Source organism: Gallus gallus, chromosome W, assembly GCF_016699485.2.
Source record: "Gallus gallus isolate bGalGal1 chromosome W, bGalGal1.mat.broiler.GRCg7b, whole genome shotgun sequence".
In the NCBI taxonomy this organism is placed as follows: domain Eukaryota; kingdom Metazoa; phylum Chordata; class Aves; order Galliformes; family Phasianidae; genus Gallus; species Gallus gallus.
The window spans coordinates 6,206,263-6,229,107 of NC_052571.1; the positions used below are offsets into that span (position 1 = coordinate 6,206,263).

The window sequence follows — 22,845 nt, forward strand, 5'->3', positions numbered from 1 at the left end:
GCTTGCATTACTAGGGACTCAGCCATTGACAGAGGCATTAGTACATGCCAGAATGGGTCCTTCACCCTCTGGAAGTGGATGCTGCTAGCCGTAAAAGAAAGATACCCCTTCAAAGAGGATCTGATGCCTGAGAAAAAGAAATGGACTGATATGGATAAGGTCATCCGTCATTTGAGAGAATACACTATGGTGGAAATGTTACATAGCCCCACTTTCATTCCTGACAAGCCAGACCAAGAGCATGATCCTGAGAGTCAGGTGTACACCAAATATGTGGCGAATATTCACAAAGACTGCACCAGAAAGGTATGCCAGTACATTTGCAGCAATGTATGGCAGAGGGGAAAGAAGACTCCTTGTAAATGGACTGATTAATAAACTTCAAGACTTTGAGTTACATTTAAACCCTCTACGAGCTTGTGTTTCAGCTATTGCAAAAGTAGCTGAAAAACTGGACAGAATGGAGAGCAATCAAGAAGATATAATAGACGAACTGTCTACCACTCTAAATGCTGATGAATCCATGGTGGTATCAGATACATCTGATGGGAACCAGAATTCCCAAAACAGCCTACTGGAGGGGCTGATCAAACTGGTTTCCTCCCAACCTGCATCATGCAACTTCTCAGCTACCAAGAGAAGACGTCCTCCTGCTTGTGAAAGTTACAACAGTAAGACTATGCCGCGTAATGCCTTGTGGCATTACCTACGTGACCACAGAGAAGATATGAAGAAGTGGCATAAGAAACTCACCCCTGCTCCTCAAGCACGGGTTAAAGAATTACAAGATAGATCAACCAGCAAGGTGAGCTTCTCCAAAAAGGTGATTACTTCAGTTGCTGCAGGACACAGCAATAGCTGTAAGAACAATGGAGATAACAAATAGAGGGGCCCTACCCCCAGCCAAGGTGAGGAAAAGGGATAACAGAGTGTATCGGACTGTGTGGATTCAATGGCAAGGCACATCGGAACCACAGAAATATAAGGCACTGGTGGACACCGGTGCACAGTGCACTCTAATGCCCTCGAGTCATGAAGGGACAGAATCAATCCATATTTCTGGCGTGACTGGAGGTTCTCAAGAACTGACTGAGTTGGAGGCCGAAATAAGCCTCACTGGTAAAGACTGGCAAAAGCAACCTATTGTGACTGGCCCAGGGGCTCCATGCATACTGGGTATTGATTACCTCTGGAGGTAATATTTCAAGGATCTCAAGGGGTATCGATGGGCCTTTGGAATAGCTGCTGTAGATACAGACAACATTAAGCAGCTGTCTGTTTTGCCTGGCCTGTCAGAAGATCCGTCTGCTGTGGGGTTGCTACAGGTGAAAAAGCAGCAGGTACCGATTGCTACAAAAAGCAGGGCACAGATGGCAGTACTGCACCAACAGTGATTCCTTGATCCCCATTCATAAGTTGATTTGTCAACTAGAGAGTCAGGGAGTGATAAGCAAAACTCACTCACCTTTTAACAGTCCCATATGGCCAGTGCGTAAAGCCAGTGTGATGTGCGGAAATCAGACCCTATAGCCAGTAAGGATAAGGATAAGGATAAGGATAAGGATAAGGATAAGGATAAGGATAAGGATAAGGATAAGGACTTCCACCTGCTAGATTCTCTAATCTGTTCTATGTGTCCCAAAGTAGGTCCCACTTTCCGCCTTTTGCCTTAGCTCATGTTTCTTCCATATCTCGTATTCTTTTCTCGTATTTCGGCACAGGCAGGCAGAGCACTTTATCATCACACAGGTAAAACCAACAATCAGTACCAAGATGATACAAACTAGGAAGAGCTGCTTTAACCATCCTAGATTTGGTAGCCAGCTAGTAAGCAAGTTCCATAAATCTTCCTTCCAGTTGGTATCATCCTGACTCGTCCTATGCAGGACTTTCGTCTGTTCCCAGATGTTCCTTAAATCTGTTTCAGTTCTTAAATCCTTATTGATGCAAGCACAGCAACTCTGATTTATTATTGTACATACCCCTCCTTCCTTGGCTGTTAATAGGCCTAATGCCATCCTATTTTGGAGTACTACTTTGGATAAGGAGGATACCTCTTCTTGGATTGCCCGTAATGCATCTGTTGTGGCATTCTCCATGATTTCCAGAGTTGCAGAGATATTTACTATAGCTTTTTCTAGTTGTGCAACTCCTAGAGCCGGGATACGAGCTCTCAGAAAGCTGTGGTATCCCTTGTTATATATAGCTAGGGGGTTGTATGTACGCGTGGTTCTAATTCAAGGGGTCCTCAGGAGTCCCCAAGGGATTTCCTCATGCACCGTGGTCTGGGGTATTAAGTATCCTGTAGTACAAGTCCCTGTCCAACTTAAAGGTAATGCCTTTCATGCCTGGCCGTCTCCACATAGCCACCAGTACCCATGAGGTAACTTACATGGCATGGCCATATTTTCCTGATGAGTGAGTGATGCTCCCATCTCTACAGTTCCGAGTAGATCTTATCTGAGACCCAATGTGACTCCTTATCGATCCTAGGGTCACACCCCTCCCCTTGGTTCCATCTTCCAGCTTCACTGATCCCTGATACTGCCCCAGAATTTCCATATTCCCAACTACACTCTATGCCTGTCAAGTTCCGTCATCCAACCCCCACCCCACCTTTACCATCAGTTTTTCTGTCTACAAAGATAGATCTAGTAAAGTTAATAACTAGTAAATCAAACTTAGGTACCTTTTGTGACTTGTCTTCTATCCCAAACTTACACTTTCCGTGCTCTACCCAATCTGGAATGGTTCAATTTAGTGCCACTATCCCATAAACAGGCACCTTTCCCTCCCCTCTGGGGAAGGCAGTGCGTATCCAACAAGATTTGTTGAGAGCCTGGCCAATTTTATCAGTTATTTTTAAGTAGCTATTCTCTTGCCAAGCTGTGACTACTGCTCCAATCATACTGACTATTATCAAAATCTTATGCATGCTTTTGGATCCTGATTTTCAGTGGTCTGCTCTCTTCTGCTGTCCACTGTGGTCCTGGTGCTTTCTTCAGGCGGGTATGACGTATCCACAGTGTAAGTCCCTCTACCTTGGCAGTGGTATGGGTGGTCAGGAGAATTTGGTAGGGTCCTTCCCACTTTGGTTCCAGAGGTGAATCTGAGAGAGATTTAACATAAACATAGTCGCCTGGCAATACATCATGCACTGGACCATCTAGGCCTCGTGCCCTGGCACCGAATACTGCTTGTTCAAGTTTCTTTCATTGCTTCACCAAGCTGACCATATATTAACACCTCATACCCCCCCTGCATAGAGATATCCTTTTGTACAGTATAAGGTCGCCCATAAAGATTCTCATAATCCTTCCTTGGTTTGGGGTTTAGTCTGAATTCTCAGAAATGCCAAAGGCGGTACCTGCGGCCAGGGAATCCCAGCCTCTTGGCCAAGTTTTACTATCTGTAATTTGATCAGGTGATTCATTTTTTCCACCTGTCCGATTGACTGCAGTCTATAAGGTGTGTGCAATTGCCAATCAGTTCCCAGTAATGTGCTTATTTGTTGGACCACCTTGGCAAAAATGTGGGCCTCGATCTGATCTCGATCCCAAATACACAATTAGCATCTGTTCATATATTTCAGGCTCTTGTCAAGGCAGTTATTTCAGCCTTCTGAGGGAAAGTCCCCACAGGTAATGGTTGTGCTTCGATTACCTTGTCAGTAGCAGTTACTGCATATCCTGCCTTACAGTTTCCTTGTCTCACAAATCTGCTTCCATCAGTAAACCAGGTGTCTTCTGCATCTTCTAAGGATTCGTCTTTCAGGTCCGACTGGTAACAGTCCGTAGCTTCAGTTGTTTAAAAGCAGTCATGAAATACTGGTTCTACAGGAGTTCTGCTAAGCAAAGATGCTGGGTTGATAATATTAGTCACAATTACTTCTGTGTCATCCTGCTCTACCAGGATGGCCTAGTATTTCAGGAACCTTTGGGGGTGAGAGCCAATGCCCCCCTTTAACCTCCAATACAGTAGGCACTGTATCAGATATTAAAACTGTTATTCTGTGGCATAGATTTACTGGCTTCTTGAATACTGAGCACTAGTGCAGCCACCGCCCTCAACCACTCTGGCCATCTCTTACTCACTTCACAAAGGGGCTTTACCAACAGTCCGTAGATGTGTATCCACAGTCAGCACCATCCTGTCATTCCTGAGAATGTACAGAGTTCCTTGGCACTTTGTGGCTCAGGGCTTTGGCAGATGGCTTCTTTCCCGGCAGTCCTTTAGGTACAAAGTCCAGCTGTAATCTCCTATCCCGGATACATCACTTGCCATTGAGTTATTTGTGGGTTCTGTTGAGAACAAAGTGTCAGTGGCTTAAGGCCTGGTCCGGCCCGGTTCCACGACTAGTGGGGCGGAGGGATTTCGCAAAATCCGCACCTCCAGGAAGGGAAACAGGGGACCCCAAAATAATTAAAAACAGCAGCAATGATATGAGGAGAAACAAACTAATTTACTAAATATAGTATCGGAATGTAAGATAACACACTATAATACAATATAAATCAACAATAATTGAGAGAAAGATTGTCCAAGAGCCAAAGGCCTTATGCTAATACTGAAGCCTTGCATGCAGTCGGGCGCAGCAGTAGCGAGCCGATCCGACAGGGAACACGGCGAGACTAGAAGAGAGACAAGTCAGATGACCTGCGCCCTTATATCTGTTCCCTTGAGCAGGAATGATAACAGTACTCGAAAAGGCTCTTGGGGAACGTAGTTCTTCTTCTCTTCCAGACAGGTACCCGGAACTAAAGCATTTGCTCTTTAACTCCCAGTACACTGCATGATGTTGTGATGTGGAATACTGATAACCAAAAATCATAAAACCATGACACAAAGAAATTCAGCAAGCTCACAGTCCATTTTACACAGTCTTCTTCTTTTCATGGCATCCACGTACTCCAGTAAAGCTCCACTGTGGGAAGGACCGTCGACAGTTTACGGACTGGTCTGGCCCGGTTCCATGACAAGTGGGGTGGAGGGATATTTTTTTTGTAAAATCCGCGCCTCCGGAAAAGGGAAACAGGGGACCCCCCACAAAAAAAAAGTATTATTAAAAAAAACAGCGGCAACGATCTGAGGAGAAACAAACTAATTTACTAAATATAGTATCGGAATGCACGATAACACACTATAATACAATATAATTCAATATAATTGTTAATAAAATCAAATATAATTGAGAGAAGGATTGTCCGAGAGCTAAAGGCATTATACTAATACTGAAGCCTTGCGTGCAGTCGGGAGCAGCAGCGAGACTATCTGAAAGCGAGCACGACGAGACAAGAAGAAAGGAGACGACCCAGGTCAGGTGACATACAGGCCTTATATCTGTTCCCCTGAGCAGGAATGATAACTGTATTCAAACAGTCTTCTGGGGAACGTAGTTCTTCTCTTCTGGACAAGTATCCAGAACTAGAGCATTTGCTCTTTAACTCCTAGTACACTGCATGATGTTATGATGTGGAATACCTATAACCAAAAATCATAAAACCATGACACAGGCTCATGAGTTGCTCAAAAATCATTGGGCTGTTCTCACAACCCTGGGTAACACTGTCCAGGTTAACTGAGTCTTTTTCTCCCCATATTAGGGGTTTCCTATTCAAAGGCAAATAACCTTTGGCTTCTTTTGGCCACACCAGGCAGAAAAGGCATCCTTCAAATCCAGAAGGTAAACTCCACCTACTCATTCCTTAACTTGGTTAATAAAGTGTATGGATTTGCCACCACAGAGTGTATGCATTCAACAATTCTATTACTTGAGTAATCCAAACTCCAAAAGTTATCTATTATTTCTTTTGTCTTTCTACAGTCATATATCCTCAAAGGGCACTGCTTTACCTGACTGGGCTAGCTCTTGCTTTTAACTTAACTTCTATTTAGGGTTGCATTTTGTCTCTGCCAGGTATTCCTGATACCCACAGTCCTAAGCAGTCCTAATCTTATTTAAGATTTCTGTAACTTCTGGGGGTACAACATTGTTTTTCCCAGTTTGTGTTAAAGCCAGACTTGCAATTTTCAATCAGTCTTGCCAGAGTAACGTTTTTGGAGAACCTGGCATATTTTCTCAGTCTATATTTAATTAATCCCAAAAAGATAAGCTCTTTCTTGTTGGGCAGTAGCTCTTACTACTGCTGCAAAATCATCAGTGGTGGTAAGAGGCACCCCATCCCCACCAGAAAATAAATCTCTTTATTCTGCTCTCTTAGCTGCAATTTAAGCAATGGATCTACTAGGGTAAACTTCCCAGGTTCCCATCATTCAGCTTGGTAGGATTGCTCCACCAATGTCCCATTTCCCTGCAGTTTGCACACTGCTTTTACTCCAGCGGGAGTGGAACCCTCCCTGGGCTCTTCTAGGGCCCTCCCCCTCCCCCCACCTCTTTCTGAGGGGACCTCTGGGCCCTACAGCCACAACAGTAACAGCTGTTGCTATTCTCAACTATCTCTGTTCCTCAATCAGTTATTATTATTATTATTTTTCATATTGCTCACCTCTCTTTGGTTCTGACATCCCTGTTACACCTTGCTCATCTTTGCCTTCCTCAGCCTGCGTCCTTCCTAAACTTTTCACTTTCCAAACTCTCATCATACTACTAACATTACATTTCAGTTTCACCTCCTCCTCTCCGAAAGCTTCCAGTGCTAACACTGGAATTTCGGGTTTCCTAGATCTCTGCAGATGAAGGCCATTCTCACTTCCAGTACCCCATCCTCCCCACCTCCCCCCCTTAGCAGGGGGGGGGGGGGGGTTGCTCTCATGGCAACACAGATAAACTCACTACCTCTTTAACCCTTTTTCCTTTGTCTACTATTCATACGCTCAGTTACGTTTTCACATACCCTCAATCATGCTTCTGTATGCCATTAACAATTACACTTACTTATACCATCAAAACCATTTGTCCCATTCCCTTCAGAACCCACAAATCAAACAATACAGTTCATGTTACTTCATTTACTTTTAACTTGTACAGTAACCACCACTGATTACAATATTTTACCAGAGTTTTTTTTGTTTGTTTTTTAAAACCAATTTTTGTGTTACTTTAACTGATTCCTGCAATGCTTGTAACTGCACAGCTGCTTTCAAAGCAGCACTGAGTACTGCACAAATAAACAATTTTCCTTTTCCAGCTCGAGTATGAGCCTCATTTTGTATCCGAAACACTCTGCAAGTTATGCCAGTTTTGTCGTGCCCAACCCACCCTTGATAAAGAGGGCCGAGCACCATGTACACTGAAAGATTTACACTGAGGGGAGGAGAAGGTACACGTATTCAAAAGCTCAAAAGCTCAAGTAACTCCTTACACCCTCTCCTCCTCCTCCTCCCCCCCCCCCCCCCCCCAGGCACACACACCTCTCAAACAAATGCAAATGCTCATGCTCCAATCATATGCAAAATGCAAATGCTCATGCTCCAATCATTGTTCCCTTTTTTCATCCCAATCCCAGAATCTCATTTACTCGTCTAACTTTTACAAGTGCAAATTCTTATTCCTACTCCTGCCCAGGCTTAAGTACAATCTGAGTTCAAACACTTTAAAAGATGTCTCTTAATGCATCAGTAGTTCAAATACACGGTACCGAACTTCAACAGATGGTAATAGCAATTACACAACCTATGACTCCTGCTACTATGGCCACAAAAATCCATGTTGTCGTTTAACAAAATCCACTGTTACCAACCACCTAGGCTAGAGTTATTACTCTTTTACCATGCATACGACTTACAGGTCGCCTTCATAGGAATTCCCTCCCGGGAGCTTTTCTCCTACCCCAGCCGGCAACCGAACCTAACCTGTGAGCTCACTATCCAGGGGCAGCACAACGGCTATGCCCAGCGCAGGACATCTCCTCACGACTTACAGGTTCCCCTCATTCCCGGGTTCCCCTTATTCCCATACACATACCTGCTCCGCCAATAGATGGTCCTTGTCTATCCCCGCAGTGATCAGAAGAGGAAGGGGAGTCCTTCCGAGAAACCTCGGGGCATGCCTAAGGCGTCCCCCTCCTCAGCTGGTCTTGCAGCTGGACAGAGATTGTCCCATCTGGGGTGCCAAATTGAATTACGGAATCAAACTCTATAACTACAAAGTAGTTATAAAATCAGGTATGTTTTAATCAACACTGCGCAGAGCCGGATGCAAGGGGGATAGCTCCTCCTAACTTGCACGCCATCAGGACAAAAACTTGGTATAGATATAGGCAGAGCTAATACATAATCAATGATTTTCCCGGAATTCATATACATATTCATAACATTTCTGAGAACTCCTTAGCATACGGTCCCTTCCTCTCATGCATGTGTCATGAGCAGTGGGGGTCTCCTCCTGGTGGTCGTTGGATGAAGGCCTGTAGTCTTCCTCACAAAGGCTCGTGGTCTTCCTGGCTGTAAAATTCTGACCCTGAGGGAGGGGTAGCCCCCGAACCAGTTCTAACTTATTCTGGGGACACCTTATCACCTCCTTGCCTGGTGTCCTTGAGCTGTTTTCACACACTCATCTTTATCTCTTCTAGCCCCGAATTGTCCTAATCCCATCTTGTTACTATCCCATTCTTCTAGCGGCCTCTGCATATTTGCTTCTGTAAGCTATTTCTAATCCTTTTACCCTTTGTTTCTGCAGACCCCTTTTTACTGAACCCTTTCTTACTCTTCAGTATTTGTTGCCATAGCGTGTGGTCTCGCGCTCTTCTTCCCGTTTCCTGTCAGATCACAGGGCCGTGCAGCAACAGGGAGTTTAGATCGGCATTCTCTCGCCCAGTGTAGCCCCCTCCTGCACCAGGGACAGGGTTGAGTTGGAATAGCACAAGCATTTTTATTTGCTTGCTTAGGCTTTTTACAGTCCCTCTGTACATGACCAGGCTCCTCACAATTGTAACATTTCATTCTTTGAGCTGTCCCTGCATCAAGTCAGGCTGCCAGCGTGTCTGCTAGCAAGGCCATTTTATGACTTTCTGTGCCTACATCTTGACAGGCTTTAATCATGTCAGTAATGGATGGATCTGCATTCTTTAAGGATTGTAAAACGTTTCAACAGTTCACATTTGCGTTTTCTACTGCTAATCGCTTAAGCAAAGCATCCCTGGTGGCTTGATTTTCTACTTGTCTCTCTAGCGTATTTTGTAAATGGTATTTTGTAAACGTTCAAGACATTTAATGTAGGGCGCAGCAGCCCCCTGCTTAACTGATGTAAATGAGGCATTAGATGAATTAATATCAGGTATCTGACGGATAGCACACAACACCGAAGTCTTAACTTGTTCAAGGCATTGCCTATTCATCTGTGCCTGGGCCTGAGGTGTTGCCCGGACCCCCTCCCCCATGAGTTCCTCCATGCTGGTATGATTTAAGTTATTCAAATTATTCATAGCCTGGATGGTAGCCTGTAGGAATCGGCGGGAGAAATGCGACGACCATAGTAGATGATCAGCAAATCTCGTTTATTGTTTCAGCTGCGTGTACATTTATAGCACGGATAATAGGCTCATACATATTGCTAAAGTGGAGCTCAGGATTGGCTCGCTAGTCAGTGTCAACTACCCCTATCTTTGTGCTCTGTGGTTATCTCTCAGCAAACACTCTCTTACTGACTTCTCAAAACACTGTTGCTGGCTTTCTCCATCTGCATCCTGTTTTGTTCCTTGTTCTCATACCTGACCTTGCGCGTGACAAGGTTGCTTAACCAGCTGCACAGTGTCTGCATGGCCTTTCTCAGTCAGCCAGTCATCAATAAACCTTTCCACAGTAGTCTGTTCTCGGTATTCAGTCATAAAAACAGTGTATTGCATGTGAGACAGGATCGTTGGTAACAAAATTTTCCAGTCGTGAGGGGTCATAACATAACTCACCAATTGCAACCAAAAGATTATACGTAAAGGCAGACTGAATTCCATAATCTCTCACTGACTTCCTTAGCTCCTTTACTGCCTCATAAGGCAGAGATTCCACCTGTGAGGGCTGATTTGCATGATACAGCACAGGAAAGGCTTGCAACGTATCAGCATTGCCCCGTAATATTGCTTCTTTTCTGCACTGCTCGAATGCACCGTAGTACGCTGTAGAAAAATGTTTCTTTCCCGCACCCTTCAAATTATCATCAGGAGGGAAAATGTTTGGTTCGTCTTCCGGATCTACTGTACCAGGATCAAAAAGTTCCTCTGGTTCCAGTCTGTCCTTGTCTCTAACCAAGTTACATGCAAGCTGCAGAGACGCAGCAGCAGGCAACGTAGGTGGGGCAGAGGGAGGCTGCAACAGGATGAGCAACGTGGGAACGGTGGAGGGTGGGAGTGGCATGGTGAGAGTCGGGGGCGGACCGGAGGGTGGGAATGCGATTTCTCTTCTCTCTGGTGTCGGAGCCACGAATCAAATCCAGGAAGGGGATGCTTCCTGGGCTGAGGGGCAGTGGCGGAGGTGGGAGGGAGGGCGATGGGGAATACTCGGAACAAATTCTTCCTTGTCGAATTTCTTTAAGCCCTTCCATTATTTGGCGCCAAACAGGTAAACTGTAGCAGCCGTTCTGTCTTCAGTAAAAGAAGCCTCCCAGAGTTTTGTACCAATTTTGTCCCAAAGCTCTCCATCAAGAGAGAACCCAGTTTTCGGAAATTCAGGGACATTTTTGCTTATCCATTTAAGAAAAGTAACTAATGCAGAAGTAGATACAGGCTGATACTGAAACTTTAAAGCTAACCGTAATACTTCAAGATTTACTTGTTGCTCTCTCGTTAGTGAACTCCCCATAGTTCCCGACAGCTCACCTTCTATCCTGAACAGTGCAGGTGCGCACGAAATAATCTCTCCATAGTTCAGTCGGGCAGCTGTTGCCTTCTGCAACTGTGATGTTAACCTCCTGTGTTAGCCCTAGCACACACTGACCAATTACCTGGTCAGGGCCAAATGACTGCAAACATACACCAATATGATGAGCAGTAAAATGGCGTTTATTCACTACTATGCACAGCTTATATACTTTAACTTAAGCAATCGTGATGTCATGTTCTGCCCTGATTGGTTCGCACTGGATAACATCATGCCTTATTTGGTTGGTTCCTATTGCTTCCTCATTCCTTCACATCCTTCCTCTTTCTTGTTTTCTTGGCAGCAAGGTCAGTCTGTTAGAGCACGATAGCACCGTCTCACTATGCTTAGGGATAAGCCTGTCCCGTACATCCCATATCCCTGCAAGACGCCTACTACAACATCTCCCCCTCCCTAAGCTAAATACTCCTTACACACACGCCTAACCCGTACATCGCGAAGCAACGCAAAGCGCCTAATCCTAAATACATTTCAGCACACTATTCCTACTACCCTTCTACTGCAATCCTTAAGCAAACATCAGAGCAACAGGGAGTCCTTTCCTGTCATAACCCGACTCCCCGTGCCCGGACAAGCCTTGCCCCATTACAGCATGAACGCAACAACCTAAACCCTTCTACAACCTTTCACGCAGTCTATGATACTCAATCCGATGGTCAAAAGTCTTTTCCATCATTTGTTGCAAGGAGTTCTGCAAGCATCCTACACAGCAAGGAAGACAGATTAGGATACATACAGAAATTGCAAGCCCTATAGCGAAAACCTTAAGCAATTGCTTTAACCATGAACCCACTCCCCCAAACAGTCTGTTCAGCCAATTTCCGAAAGGATCACTCTCTTCTTTGATCTTCTGCGTATGTTCTTGCATCCATTGTAGTTGTTTATGAATCGACACGCTGTGATCACAGAGGTTAAAGCAGCACATTCCATCAATGTCCTCACATCCATGTCCTTGAGCCAACAGCAAGAAGTCAATAGCTGCTCTATTCTGTAGCAGCGCATGACGGACACTATTAAGATCTTCAAGCATACCATTTAACACAAGCGTGGTTGTATTGGCCTGTTTTGCAGACCAACATGCCAATCTTTCTATTTGTGTCAAAGCCGCCGCTGCTGAGACTCCCGGTGAGAAAATCGAAGCGAAGATGCGTGCTGTAACGCTCCACAACTTAACATCATCGTTACACTCAGGTCCCAGACTCACGTCGCGGCGACGCCTATGAGGATGTGAACTACGAGATATATTAAGCCAACCTGTATGATTTGGAGCAAACATCGTTAACTTCCCCAAGTAACATGGACCTCCTAGAGGATTAGCTGGTACACCTTGCCATGCCCTATCGCTACAAATCAGGAAGATACCCGGAGAGAGTGCCTTAGCAGTCCCATTATTCCACAATACCTCTGACACACTCCTCCTGAAGGTAAACCCATATGCATAATTGTTCCATTCCGCCGTGTAATTACCACCGCACCCAGAGCATGTTGTCCCATTCCTGTGTCCCTCCGACCACTTTCCTCCTTTTGACCCACACCAATCAGAAAAGCTCCCTCTATAATAATGAGTTTCGTTGTTTGTGAATCCACAATACGCACCAGTTATCGAAAAACTCTCCATGTTCATTGGACTTACCACCGTCCATGATCGGTTAGCATAGAGTCTTATACAAGGGTCATCATTGTTCCATCTTGCTATGAGGTCACGCAATTCTGCCTCCACCCCACCAGCCCCATCAAAATTCCCATCAAAATTGTGGCAGACTCTGCTATGATTGTTCTCTGTATAGCACATCGAACCAAAGGTGACACACGTACGTGTTGTTCCGTTCCTGATCATTTGAGACCCTAAAATATCCAATTCTTGGGGGTCCCAAAGGAGGGTATGATTTAATGATTGAATCAGACACAGCATTTGTGTAGCCGCGTCCGTATCATTTTTACACCCATTGTAGTTGACCGTATATCCTCTAAACTCCTCCAAACAGGTACAGAAAGGAGAGGTAGCGGACTGAAGGCCAAGACAGAAGTCTGCCTGCCCTGTGAGATTCGCCCACGTGACCCAAACATTGCGTGGCTGTTATATAAGGTGTACTCCCTCCCCCCCGTTACCATAAGCATCAGTAGTATCATAAGTATCGGCGTTGCAGGTGTGGTGCTCCTCTTGATGAGTGGTTCTCGGTCTCCTCATCCATCCTTCGGTTGTTCTGGAGTTGGCTTCGGTTTCCCACCAGCAGCTTCTGCAAAAGGGGACTCTTGTCTTGCTTATTACACAAATACGGAACAGGTTATAATTTCAGTCGTCCTTCCTGAGATCCGGTTTAACCTTCCGTGATGGAGTCCATACAATTTTCCGTCTCCACATGCTTTACTGCGGCGTATCCCCTACCCCATACCAATATCCTCCATCCTTCTTCCCATAGTCCACTATCTGTTTTTACTCTGACTGGAGGCCCTTCACCCAAGACCTTTGGCTGCCAATGCTTCTGCATTGGTGTTCGCTTACTGTCACCACGCTCAAAATGGTTCAATACGTAGAGGGCCTTCGCCAGGAGCTCAGCCTGCCTACCGACAGGTATCCTATCCCTATATCCTTCCCCCTCCCCAAGGACACGTATCTTATCCTTGAGGAGTCGGTTGGCATGTTCCACTATTGCCTGACCCTGGGAATTACCAGGGATGCCCATAATGTGGGAGATCCCCCACACCGCCAGCCATCCCTGCGTTGAGCGTGAGATGAAACACAATCCATTGTCTGTCTTAATCTGACTAGGCAGGCCAAGTATGGCAATAGCGGTCGCCCAGTGACTCTGTACTGACGTTGAATTGGACTTGGCCTGTTGGGTGGCTACAATGACGGTAGAGGAGGTATCTACCGTAACCGCTAGCCATGGACGGGGGGATAGACGTGGCTCCCAGGTGAAATCTGTTTGCCAGACCTGCAATGGTCCAAGGCCGCGGGGGTTAACCCCGGCCCCTATAACAGGCGCCGAGTTACAATGAGGACACGCCTGAACAACATCACGCGCAACAGATAGTGGAATGGAACAAGTTCTAGAGAGCGCACGGGCCCCTATATGAAGAGTAGAGTGAAGATCACAGGCTTCTTGGACTGTAAAAACCTGCGTACTGGCGGCTTTATCTGCCACCGCATTACCCATTGTAAAAAAGCCTGGCACCTCAGAGTGACTGCACACATGCAAAATAGCAACAGGGGCCGTACGAGAGGCTAAAGCCTTTTCCAGCATGCCAGCAGCTTCTGTGCTCGGAAGGCCTTCCCAACCCATCCGGGCTAATAGTTTGGCTGCAAAAGCAGAGTCCGTAACGATGTTACAAGGTACTTCACGCCAAAGGCGCACCGCAACGGCTACAGCCATCACCTCGAGCATCTACACACTGACTGTTTGATTTGTGAAAATAGCAGCCCACCATCTTGTTGTTTGTCCCCCGTTGTTTGTACGGGTGTGGTCGGATCCCCTGGCGCCATCTTTATCGATCGCTCCTCGTCTGGACTCCTGCAAGAGAGGCTAACTCCCGGCCGGCACCCACATTTCGTGTCTGAGTTAACCCCCTGCGAACCCCCTCTGGGGTCCGCTTGATCAAGACCTCAAAGCCGCCGGGCGTCCTCCCATATCTTTCCTTCCTCGCTTGCAGCCTTCAGCGCCCCTAGTATCAGTCCCCAAGTTTTTAGCTCCGACCCGCCCTTCTGAGCGCTCATATCATGCTGCGTGAGTACGGAGGTGAGATCATCCCATCTCCGATGATCAAGGATTTCTTGGGGGGCTTTAATCTCCCCCTCCCGTTCTAACCGGGAAATAACTGCGTGGATGTCCTTCTTAGAAGGAGCGTTCTTCCTGCAGTAATCTTTACAAAACTGAAGCAATACCTAAAGAACATGTTCCATGGTCAGCCCGTCGCCGTCACCTCGGATTCACAATCAACACTGCCGTCAGCACGAGTCTCCGTGGGTGTCCTGTCATCCCCCCTGGACCCGACAGCAGCGCAGGTTCTACTTGCCGGCACAATTGTCGTCACCACGATCTTCTGCAGGGCGTCACCCCAATCGTCTGCAGGCTCCCCCTCCCGTAGGGTGCTCGGGCTGTGGTGTCACCCCAGGTCTCGTGTTCGCGCAAAGGGCATCAAAACACAGCGTGCCTCACACGGGGCACCATTTGTTGCCTTCTGCAACTGTGATGTTAACCTCCTGTGTTAGCCCTAGCGCACACTGACCAATTACCTGGTCAGGGCCAAATGACTGCAAACATACACCAATATGATGAGCAGTAAAATGGCGTTTATTCACTACTATGCACAGCTTATATACTTTAACTTAAGCAATCGTGATGTCATGTTCTGCCCTGATTGGTTCGCACTGGATAACATCGTGCCTTATTTGGTTGGTTCCTATTGCTTCCTCATTCCTTCACATCCTTCCTCTTTCTTGTTTTCTTGGCAGCAAGGTCAGTCTGTTAGAGCATGATAGCACCGTCTCACTATGCTTAGGGAGAGGCCTGTCCCATACATCCCGTATCCCTGTCATACGCCTACTACAACAGGCAGTGCTGCCGGACTGGGCTCACTCAGCCTCGACTTGATTTGCCCCATGCAGTGGGCGCCATCTGCAGCGTCTGATGCACGGACTCAGGTGTGAACAATCACGGAGTTATCTAGATAAATCTATGCCTGTGACAGGTGGGCAGTAGGCCCGTGGGCCCCCTGGCTCCCAAAAAAAAAAAAAAAAAAAAAAAAGAACAGAGCAGTGGCGACAATCTAAGGAGGAAAACATTTTTCTAACTATGGTATCGGAATGCAAGATAACACAATATAATACAATCTAATTGAAAGTAAGGGTAATAAATCAAATGAAATAAGAGAGAGAGAGAGAGAGGGTTTCTGAAACTGAAAGGCCTACTTGATGAAGGCGCACAGCTTGGAAGCACACCCACCCCTCTCCCTGGCAACAAGCGAGATAAAAGAGCGTGCACTGAAAAAAAACAACCAGATCCCGTGACTTTCATGACGTATCTTCCTTCTCTGACCATGAGGTCCTCTGGGATACGTAGTTCTTCTTCTCTTTTGAGAAGCAGGTATCTGGAAGGTTGTCAATCCACGGAACTGGAGTATTAACTCTTTAAGTACCCGTACTGTCTATGATGTTATGATGTGGAATACCAATAGCAAAATTACAAAACCATGACAAAATCGTTTATTACAAGTTCTCAAATCACTTATATACCTTCACAAGTTTTCTTTTTCTAACTTTCCCATCCGCCCCTACAACTTTCCCATCCACCTTTACATGTTAACAGAGCATTCTACACCCTTCAACCGTTCATGAGGGTGCTTACCCAATCAGAGCCGCGAGCCATTCTTTCTTCTTCTAGAGGTATCCTTGGTTCTTATGCTGTTTATCTTGCTCCACAGCTGCTGCTCTGAACTGTTTTTCTTGTATTCCCACACCAGGCATTCTCTGCAGCCTGAGACCTGAACTGTGGTATGGACATTCATGCTTTCTGTCTGAGTCTCCACGTCCCTTTTAGCAGCAGCTCGCTGCTGTGTGGTGATCATGGTTGCACCTCGGTGTGTCCAGAGTGCAAAGATCTGTTAAGTGACCTGTTAAGCGCTAAGTGCTAACCCCCCTCCAATATGGCAAGGTGCCCCGCCCTGCCTGCTCCCTGATTCGCTCGGGGTTTTCCCTGAAAATCACTCTCTTCACAGCAAGATAACAACCCGCCTCCCTGTGTAGTTGCGCAAATAGGTGGCTTACTGTTTCACCTCGTCTGAACAGCCGATGTGATTCACACACCCTGACTCCTCCTATTCATCCTCCCAAAGGCTTTTTCTAGGCAGGGGGCATGGATTCAGAGCCGTTGCCCTGGAAATGCCCACTTCACGTCAACCGCTCTTGCGAGAGCTGCCAGGCTGCTGTGTTATCTCGGGGTTCCCTGGATAAAGGAACCAGCTAAAACCTCCCTGTACCTCGCGATGAGTCACTGCAGTTCTGGCTGGGACAGCTCCAAAGCAGCTAACCTCGGCGATCAAGCCAGTACACCAGGAATCAAGTACCCCAGGAGTGAAAACACAGCCCTATCATTTGCCATATACTGATCCTGCCTGCACCGGAACAGGGGGAACCTCCTGAATACCTGCAATCATTGATTACATCATCATGTGGAGAAATACAGCAGAGGAAGTATTTGAGAAAGGGAAGAAAATAATCCAAATCACTGTGAAAGCCAATTTTGTCATAAAGCAAAGGAAAGTCAAGGGACCTGCACAGAAGATCCATTCTTTGGAATAAAATTGCAAGATGGACATCATCAGATCCTTATGGAAGTGATCAATAAAATAACTGCTATGTCTCCACTAACTAGCAAAAAAGGAAACACAAGCTTTCTTAGGTGTTGTGGTGTCATCTGAAAACTAGGAAGAAAACTCTCTAACTCCAATGTGGAAAAAAAAGCGGCATTCCTTTATTCCTAACAATATGTACCGGGCAACTTGACAAGCAAGCACATTCTTAAAGTGTTCAGGTTCTACATTTGAACAATTACTATATGCATATGCAGTATAGTGGCATACATATTCATTCTTTTTCAAGGACTCATAAATATGTGCTAATGTGCCTTTGGGCATACTCTAGTATGGTATCTAGTACTGTGCATTGTCAGTAGTACTTGTGTCATGGTTTTGGCGTGGATCATTAGGAGCAAAATTAGAATCATATAACATTTCCACCATAGCTATTTCCCTCAAGTACTGGATCCCTTTCTCAATTGTATCCCACGTTTTCATTGCAGGCTGCATAAGTTCTTTGTAGGGATACCTTTCCCTCACAGCTATTAATATTTGGTCCCAGAGGGTTGCAGCTCCATCCAAACATCTACTAATTCCCCTGTCAATGGATTTGTCTCTGGCAATGTTTCCTAGTTGGAGGGCTTCGTTACCATCTAGAGACAAGCTACTGGCCCCACTGTCCCAACAGCGAAGTGACCAGGTGACAGTAGTTTCATTCGAACGTCGTTCAAATTCCTTTCTAGAGCTTTGGATTTCAGTCATCTTGAGAGGTCGACGAACAGTAATAGAGATCTCCTCTTCATCGCTCTCCTCTTCATGCCTCTTAGTTTTTGCTTTTGCTTTTCTTAGTTCTGAGGAAGTCCCTTCACCTGTATCTTCCTCTACCTCCTCCTCCACTTCTTCTTCTTCTTTTTTTCGCTCTAGACGGGAGGACACCCGCTTCCATTTCTTGCCTTCTACAGGGGCTACTGACACTGTTACTGGTGTCTGCTGTGACTGATCAGGTCTGACTTGAAGATTTTCCCCTTTTGCTTGCATCTCCGCTCGGAAACTCTCTCTTTCCAGAATAGTACTATACAGAGCGCGGTAGGCACAAGCCAAGCCCCAGATAAGCCGAACCTCCTTTGATCTATCTAAGCCGCACCATCTCTGACTCAAATACTGGCTCAGTTTCTCGGGATTCCACAGATGTTCAAGAGTGAAATCCCATGGCATGGCGGGTCCCCACGCTTCTAAGATTCTTCCTAAACCTCTCCATATTCCGTGCCAGTCATCATTCTCTGGTCTTAGAGGAGGCATTTTCCACTTAGCACGAATGAAGAGGAATACATTCAAGGATATTGATAACATGCACACAAATATGAGCACTGACTCGGTATTTGAAAAACGTTCGACAAACTGAGAGGGAAGCCTGGAAACCGTTTCGAAAGTCTCAAAATTCAAATTATACAACATTGCATAAAGCCACCAGACAGGTGCCTCTATCAGTGCCCTTATTTGGTTATATATGAACACAATTCCACAGCAAGACATCAAGATGTTAATTATAGACCGGTAACTGGCAAGGAACATGATAGCTTTTAATCCCTTATACAGTGCTCTGACAATAAAGAGCAACCTCATAGCTGATAACTGCTAAACGAAGGGGGGGGTGAAGGGAAAAAAAAGAAAAGAAAACAAACGGAAACCACTCGGTACAGTGTCTGGAGTTTGGCGGACTGCCCAGGCTATAATCTAATCTATGAAGGTCACACCAACACCAGCAATGCCTTGTAGTCTCACAGTCTGGCTTATTGAAATCCTTTTTTCCTACTAACGTTAAAATCTTCAGATTGCCCGCATTCTCCACCAAAAATTTGTCACGGAGTTATCTGGATAGATCTGTGCCTGTGACAGGGGGGCAGTAGGCTCGCGGGCCCCCCCGGCTTCCCGAGGAAAAAAAAAAACGGAGCAGCAGCAACGATCTAAGAAGGAGAACTTATTTTACTAACTATGATGTTGGAATGCAAGATGACACGATATAATACAATCTAATTGGAAGTAAGGATAATAAATCAAATGAAATGAGAGAGAGCGAAAGAGCGATAGAGAGAGAGAGAGAGAGTGAGAGTTTCCGAAACCAAAAGCCCTACTTGATGAAGGCGCACGGCTTGGAAAGCACACCCGCTCCTCTCCCTGGCAGCAAGCAAAAGTGAAAAACACCGCGCACAACCAGATGATATATCTTCCGTGATGTATCTTCCTTCTCTGACCATGAGGTCCTCTGGGATACGTAGTTCTTCTCTTTTGTCCATGATGTTATGATGTGGAATACCAATAGCAAAGTTACAAAACCATGACAACTTGATATGGTCCTTTCCACTTCTGTAGTGGTTTGGATTTCCAGGTCCGTAGAAACACCCACTCCCCAGGTTGGAATGGATGTACTGTGACTTTCAGAGGCGTTGGTGCTGCCTGAGCCATGAACCTGTGGATAGAAGATATGACTTTACTTAGAGATGACATATTCTCTTAGTTTTAGTTTGTCCAAATGGTTTACATTGATACTACCCGCCAATACCTGAAATGGTCTTCCGTACATAATTTCATAACAACTTATTTTCTCTTTAGTACATGGTTTTTCCATAACACATTGTAAGGTGAGAGGTAGTGCCTTAGGTCATTTCAAGTCTGTTTCTTAACAGATTTTACTAATTTGTATTTTCAAAGTTTGATTCATTTTTCCCATCTTTCCACTAGACTATGATCTGTACAGAGTATGTAAATCTCGCTCTATTCCAGTGATTTTGCTAGGTTTTGAACAATTTCAGCTACAAAATGTGAACCTCTATCTGACAATATCCCTATTGGTACCCCAAATCTAGAGATAAGTCCTTTTAGCAAGACTTTTACTACTTCCCTTGCTTTGTTGGTGTGACAGGGATAATCCTCTGGCCATCCTGAAAAAGTATCAACCAATACCAATAAGTACCTGTAGACGTCTTGTCATGGGAGTTCAGAAAAGTCTACCTGCTAATAGTCTCCTGAGCTCCTTGTAACTTCAGGATGTGGTCTTTTTGCATTCTGTGGAATATATTTCAGGTATACTTCACCCTTGCTCACCATGCTTTTCACAATTTCTCCCATTCGAACTCTTAAAACTTGAGTCTTTAGATTACTGATGATGGCATCTGTTCCCCAGTGCATGTCCTGATGATTATCTTCTTGGGGAATATTACCTGGTTGTTTGAAGTTACCCACCATTCTGCTTCATTTTTCTTTGCTTTTAGCAAGGAAGCTAATTTTTCATCTTCTATTTGATATTTTGAAGGTTCGTCAGTCAATTCTTGATATCTCTGGGGTACTAATTGGAGGAAAACTCCTTCTGCTGCATTTTTGGCTGCTGTATCTGCACAGTTGTTGCCTATACTGATATTGTCATTTGATTGATGGTCTTTGCAGTGCATTACAGCTACTTCTTTTGGTAATTGCACCTTTTCTAACAATTCTATTATTGTTTCTCCAGATTTTACAAGTGTTCCCTAGGAGATTAATAGCTTCTGTTCTTTCTGGATAGCACCATGTGCGTGCACGCACAACCCCAAATACAAATTTAAGTCTGTCCAAATATTGACACTTTTCCCTTTTGCTAAGTCTAGTGTTCTTAACAAGGTTATGAGTTCTGCTTTCTCTGCTGAGGTGATAAGTGCTAGAGTTCCAGCTTCTGTTACTTCATCTCTGGTTTTTACAGCATACTCAGTCTTCTTAAGGTGTCTTGCACAAAGCTTCTACTGTCCACAAACATTTTTATATCTTTAATTTCATATCCTCTTACTCCACCAGGACTGCTTGGTACTTCATGATCCTGCTCGGGGATAACCAATAACTTCCCTTTTGATTGATTCAGTACTACAGTATCCATATGGGGAATATACAAAGTTATTTTATTTCCCAATATCAATTTTCTGGCCTCTTGGATAAGCAAGACTAGTTGGCACACCTTTTAAACAGGAGCTTTCCAACTTGAGGCCTCTGAAGGACTTCCACATTCCAGAGCGTATGGTAACTGCTGGGTCATGGCCTGAACCACTTATTGAACATCTGGGGAAAAGACTCAGTCAGCCCTAAGAGCACAGGTGAAGGCAATTCACTTGTGCAACTGGGAGGGGTGCAACCAGGTGCAACCTGGCTCCACCTCTCTTAGACTCCATTTAAGGGCTGACTGGGAGTCAAGAAGGCTCTTTGGTTGAAGGTCTCTCTCTTGTGGAGTTCTTTCTGTGAGCTTAGGTCTTTGGCGATGGAGAAGTACCTTTACTTTTCCTGTGAAATACTATCCTATCTGTCCTGTTCCCTTTGTTGTTATGTTCCTGTATCATTTTTCTATTGCATTAATCTTTCTGATTGTAACACAGAGTCTACATCAGGTTTTCTGTTTCTTCTTTTAAGACTTAATTCAGTGGTTTAGCAAACTCAAATTCTCTATCAAAGGCTGTAGTCTCTGTAATTTTGAAGAGTATTTTGTCTTAGCAGTGCTGCTCTTGGCTTCAGCTGGATAGTTACTGTTGCTGGTTCAGCTTGTTTCAATTGTCCAGGTATCTCTGATGCTTTGATCCATGGTATTATGGCATTTTCCAAGTTGTCTGGTACTGTCTGGTCAGGAGGGAATGGTTTCTGTAACAAAACTCTGGAGGCTCAAGTTCTTATTTTCTGGAATGTGCATTTGGACTTTCCTTTTACCAAATGTGATTTGGGTCTGCAGTTTGTTTAAGAAATCTCTCCCCATTAATGTCATTGGGCAATCAGGCATATGTAGAAATTGATATGTGTACATCTTTTTTCCAAATTTAATGGATGGAAGAATGGCCACATTTCAGCTTTCCTGGTGGCTCCAGTTATTGATGTTGTTTGATCACTTAACTGTCCTTTACACATATTTATGACTGAATACATTGCACCTGTATCTACAAGAAATTTTATATCTTCATTCTTCAGACTTATTGTAACCAGGGGTTTGGCTGGGGTCTCACCCCTCAGTCCCCTTCAGTCTGGATCTATTGCCATTATATCCATGGCTTCAGTTTGGTTCAGGTCCAATCCTCAGGATTGGTGCTGTTGGTGTTGTTTTTTTTTTTTTTTTGGGCAATTTGATTGCCAGTGTCCAAACCCCAAGCATTGTCTACACTAATCGCGTTTCAGTTTAGAGACCTCTAACCTTACATGCTCTCTTCTTGATCCTGGCATCTATTACACCTCAGTATCCTTGCCTTCTCAACCCCCCTTTTTTCCCCCTTTGGTTTTTGCTTGTTTTTGTTGCCTTTTTTCACTTTACAAACTTTCATCATTTCAAACTGGCTCAACTCACTTTGATCTTCCAGGCAGCTCTCCTGCCTATGGAAGACCCCATTAAAAAAAAATATTTTTTTTTTTCCTTCTAATTCCTCCAACCAATCTTGACCAATTAAGGGCTTTGGTGCCCCTGGTAAATACAAAAAATGATGTGTCTACCAAACATGTTATTTCAGTTTCACCTTCAGCCCCAGGATTTTTCCAGTGCTGTCAATGGTTTACAGGCTGGTTCGGCCCAGTTCTGTGACTAGTGGGGCGGTGGGACTTTGCAAAATTTGTGCCTCTGGAAAAGGGGAACAGGGGACCCTAAAGTAATTTAAAAAACAGTGGCAGTGATCTGAGGAGAAAAAAAGTAATTTAGTAAATATGGTATCGGAATGCAAGATAACACACTAT

The 22,845-nt window shown here is 45.0% G+C and overlaps 1 protein-coding gene across 1 annotated transcript; it reads right to left on the minus strand.

Moving 5' to 3' along the window:
* Positions 1 to 11,446: 11,446 nt before the first annotated feature.
* Positions 11,447 to 12,473, minus strand: LOC124417063 (syncytin-A-like). Its single transcript, XM_046905116.1, has 2 exons — positions 12,427 to 12,473; positions 11,447 to 12,047 (listed from the first exon to the last, which is right to left on the minus strand). The coding sequence occupies exons 1-2, from the start codon at positions 12,471 to 12,473 to the stop codon at positions 11,447 to 11,449; spliced, it is 648 nt and encodes a 215-aa protein (XP_046761072.1).
* Between the last annotated feature and the right edge of the window lie 10,372 nt (positions 12,474 to 22,845).

Bases quoted from the DNA above. Each gene is read 5' to 3' on its own strand.
- LOC124417063 (XM_046905116.1), bottom strand. From the start codon at position 12,473: ATGGACGGTGGTAAGTCCAATGAACATGGAGAGTTTTTCGATAACTG. The intron at 12,048-12,426 runs GTGCGTATTGTG...ACATCCTCATAG, and splicing joins GGAGAGTTTTTCGATAACTG to GCGTCGCCGCGACGTGAGTC.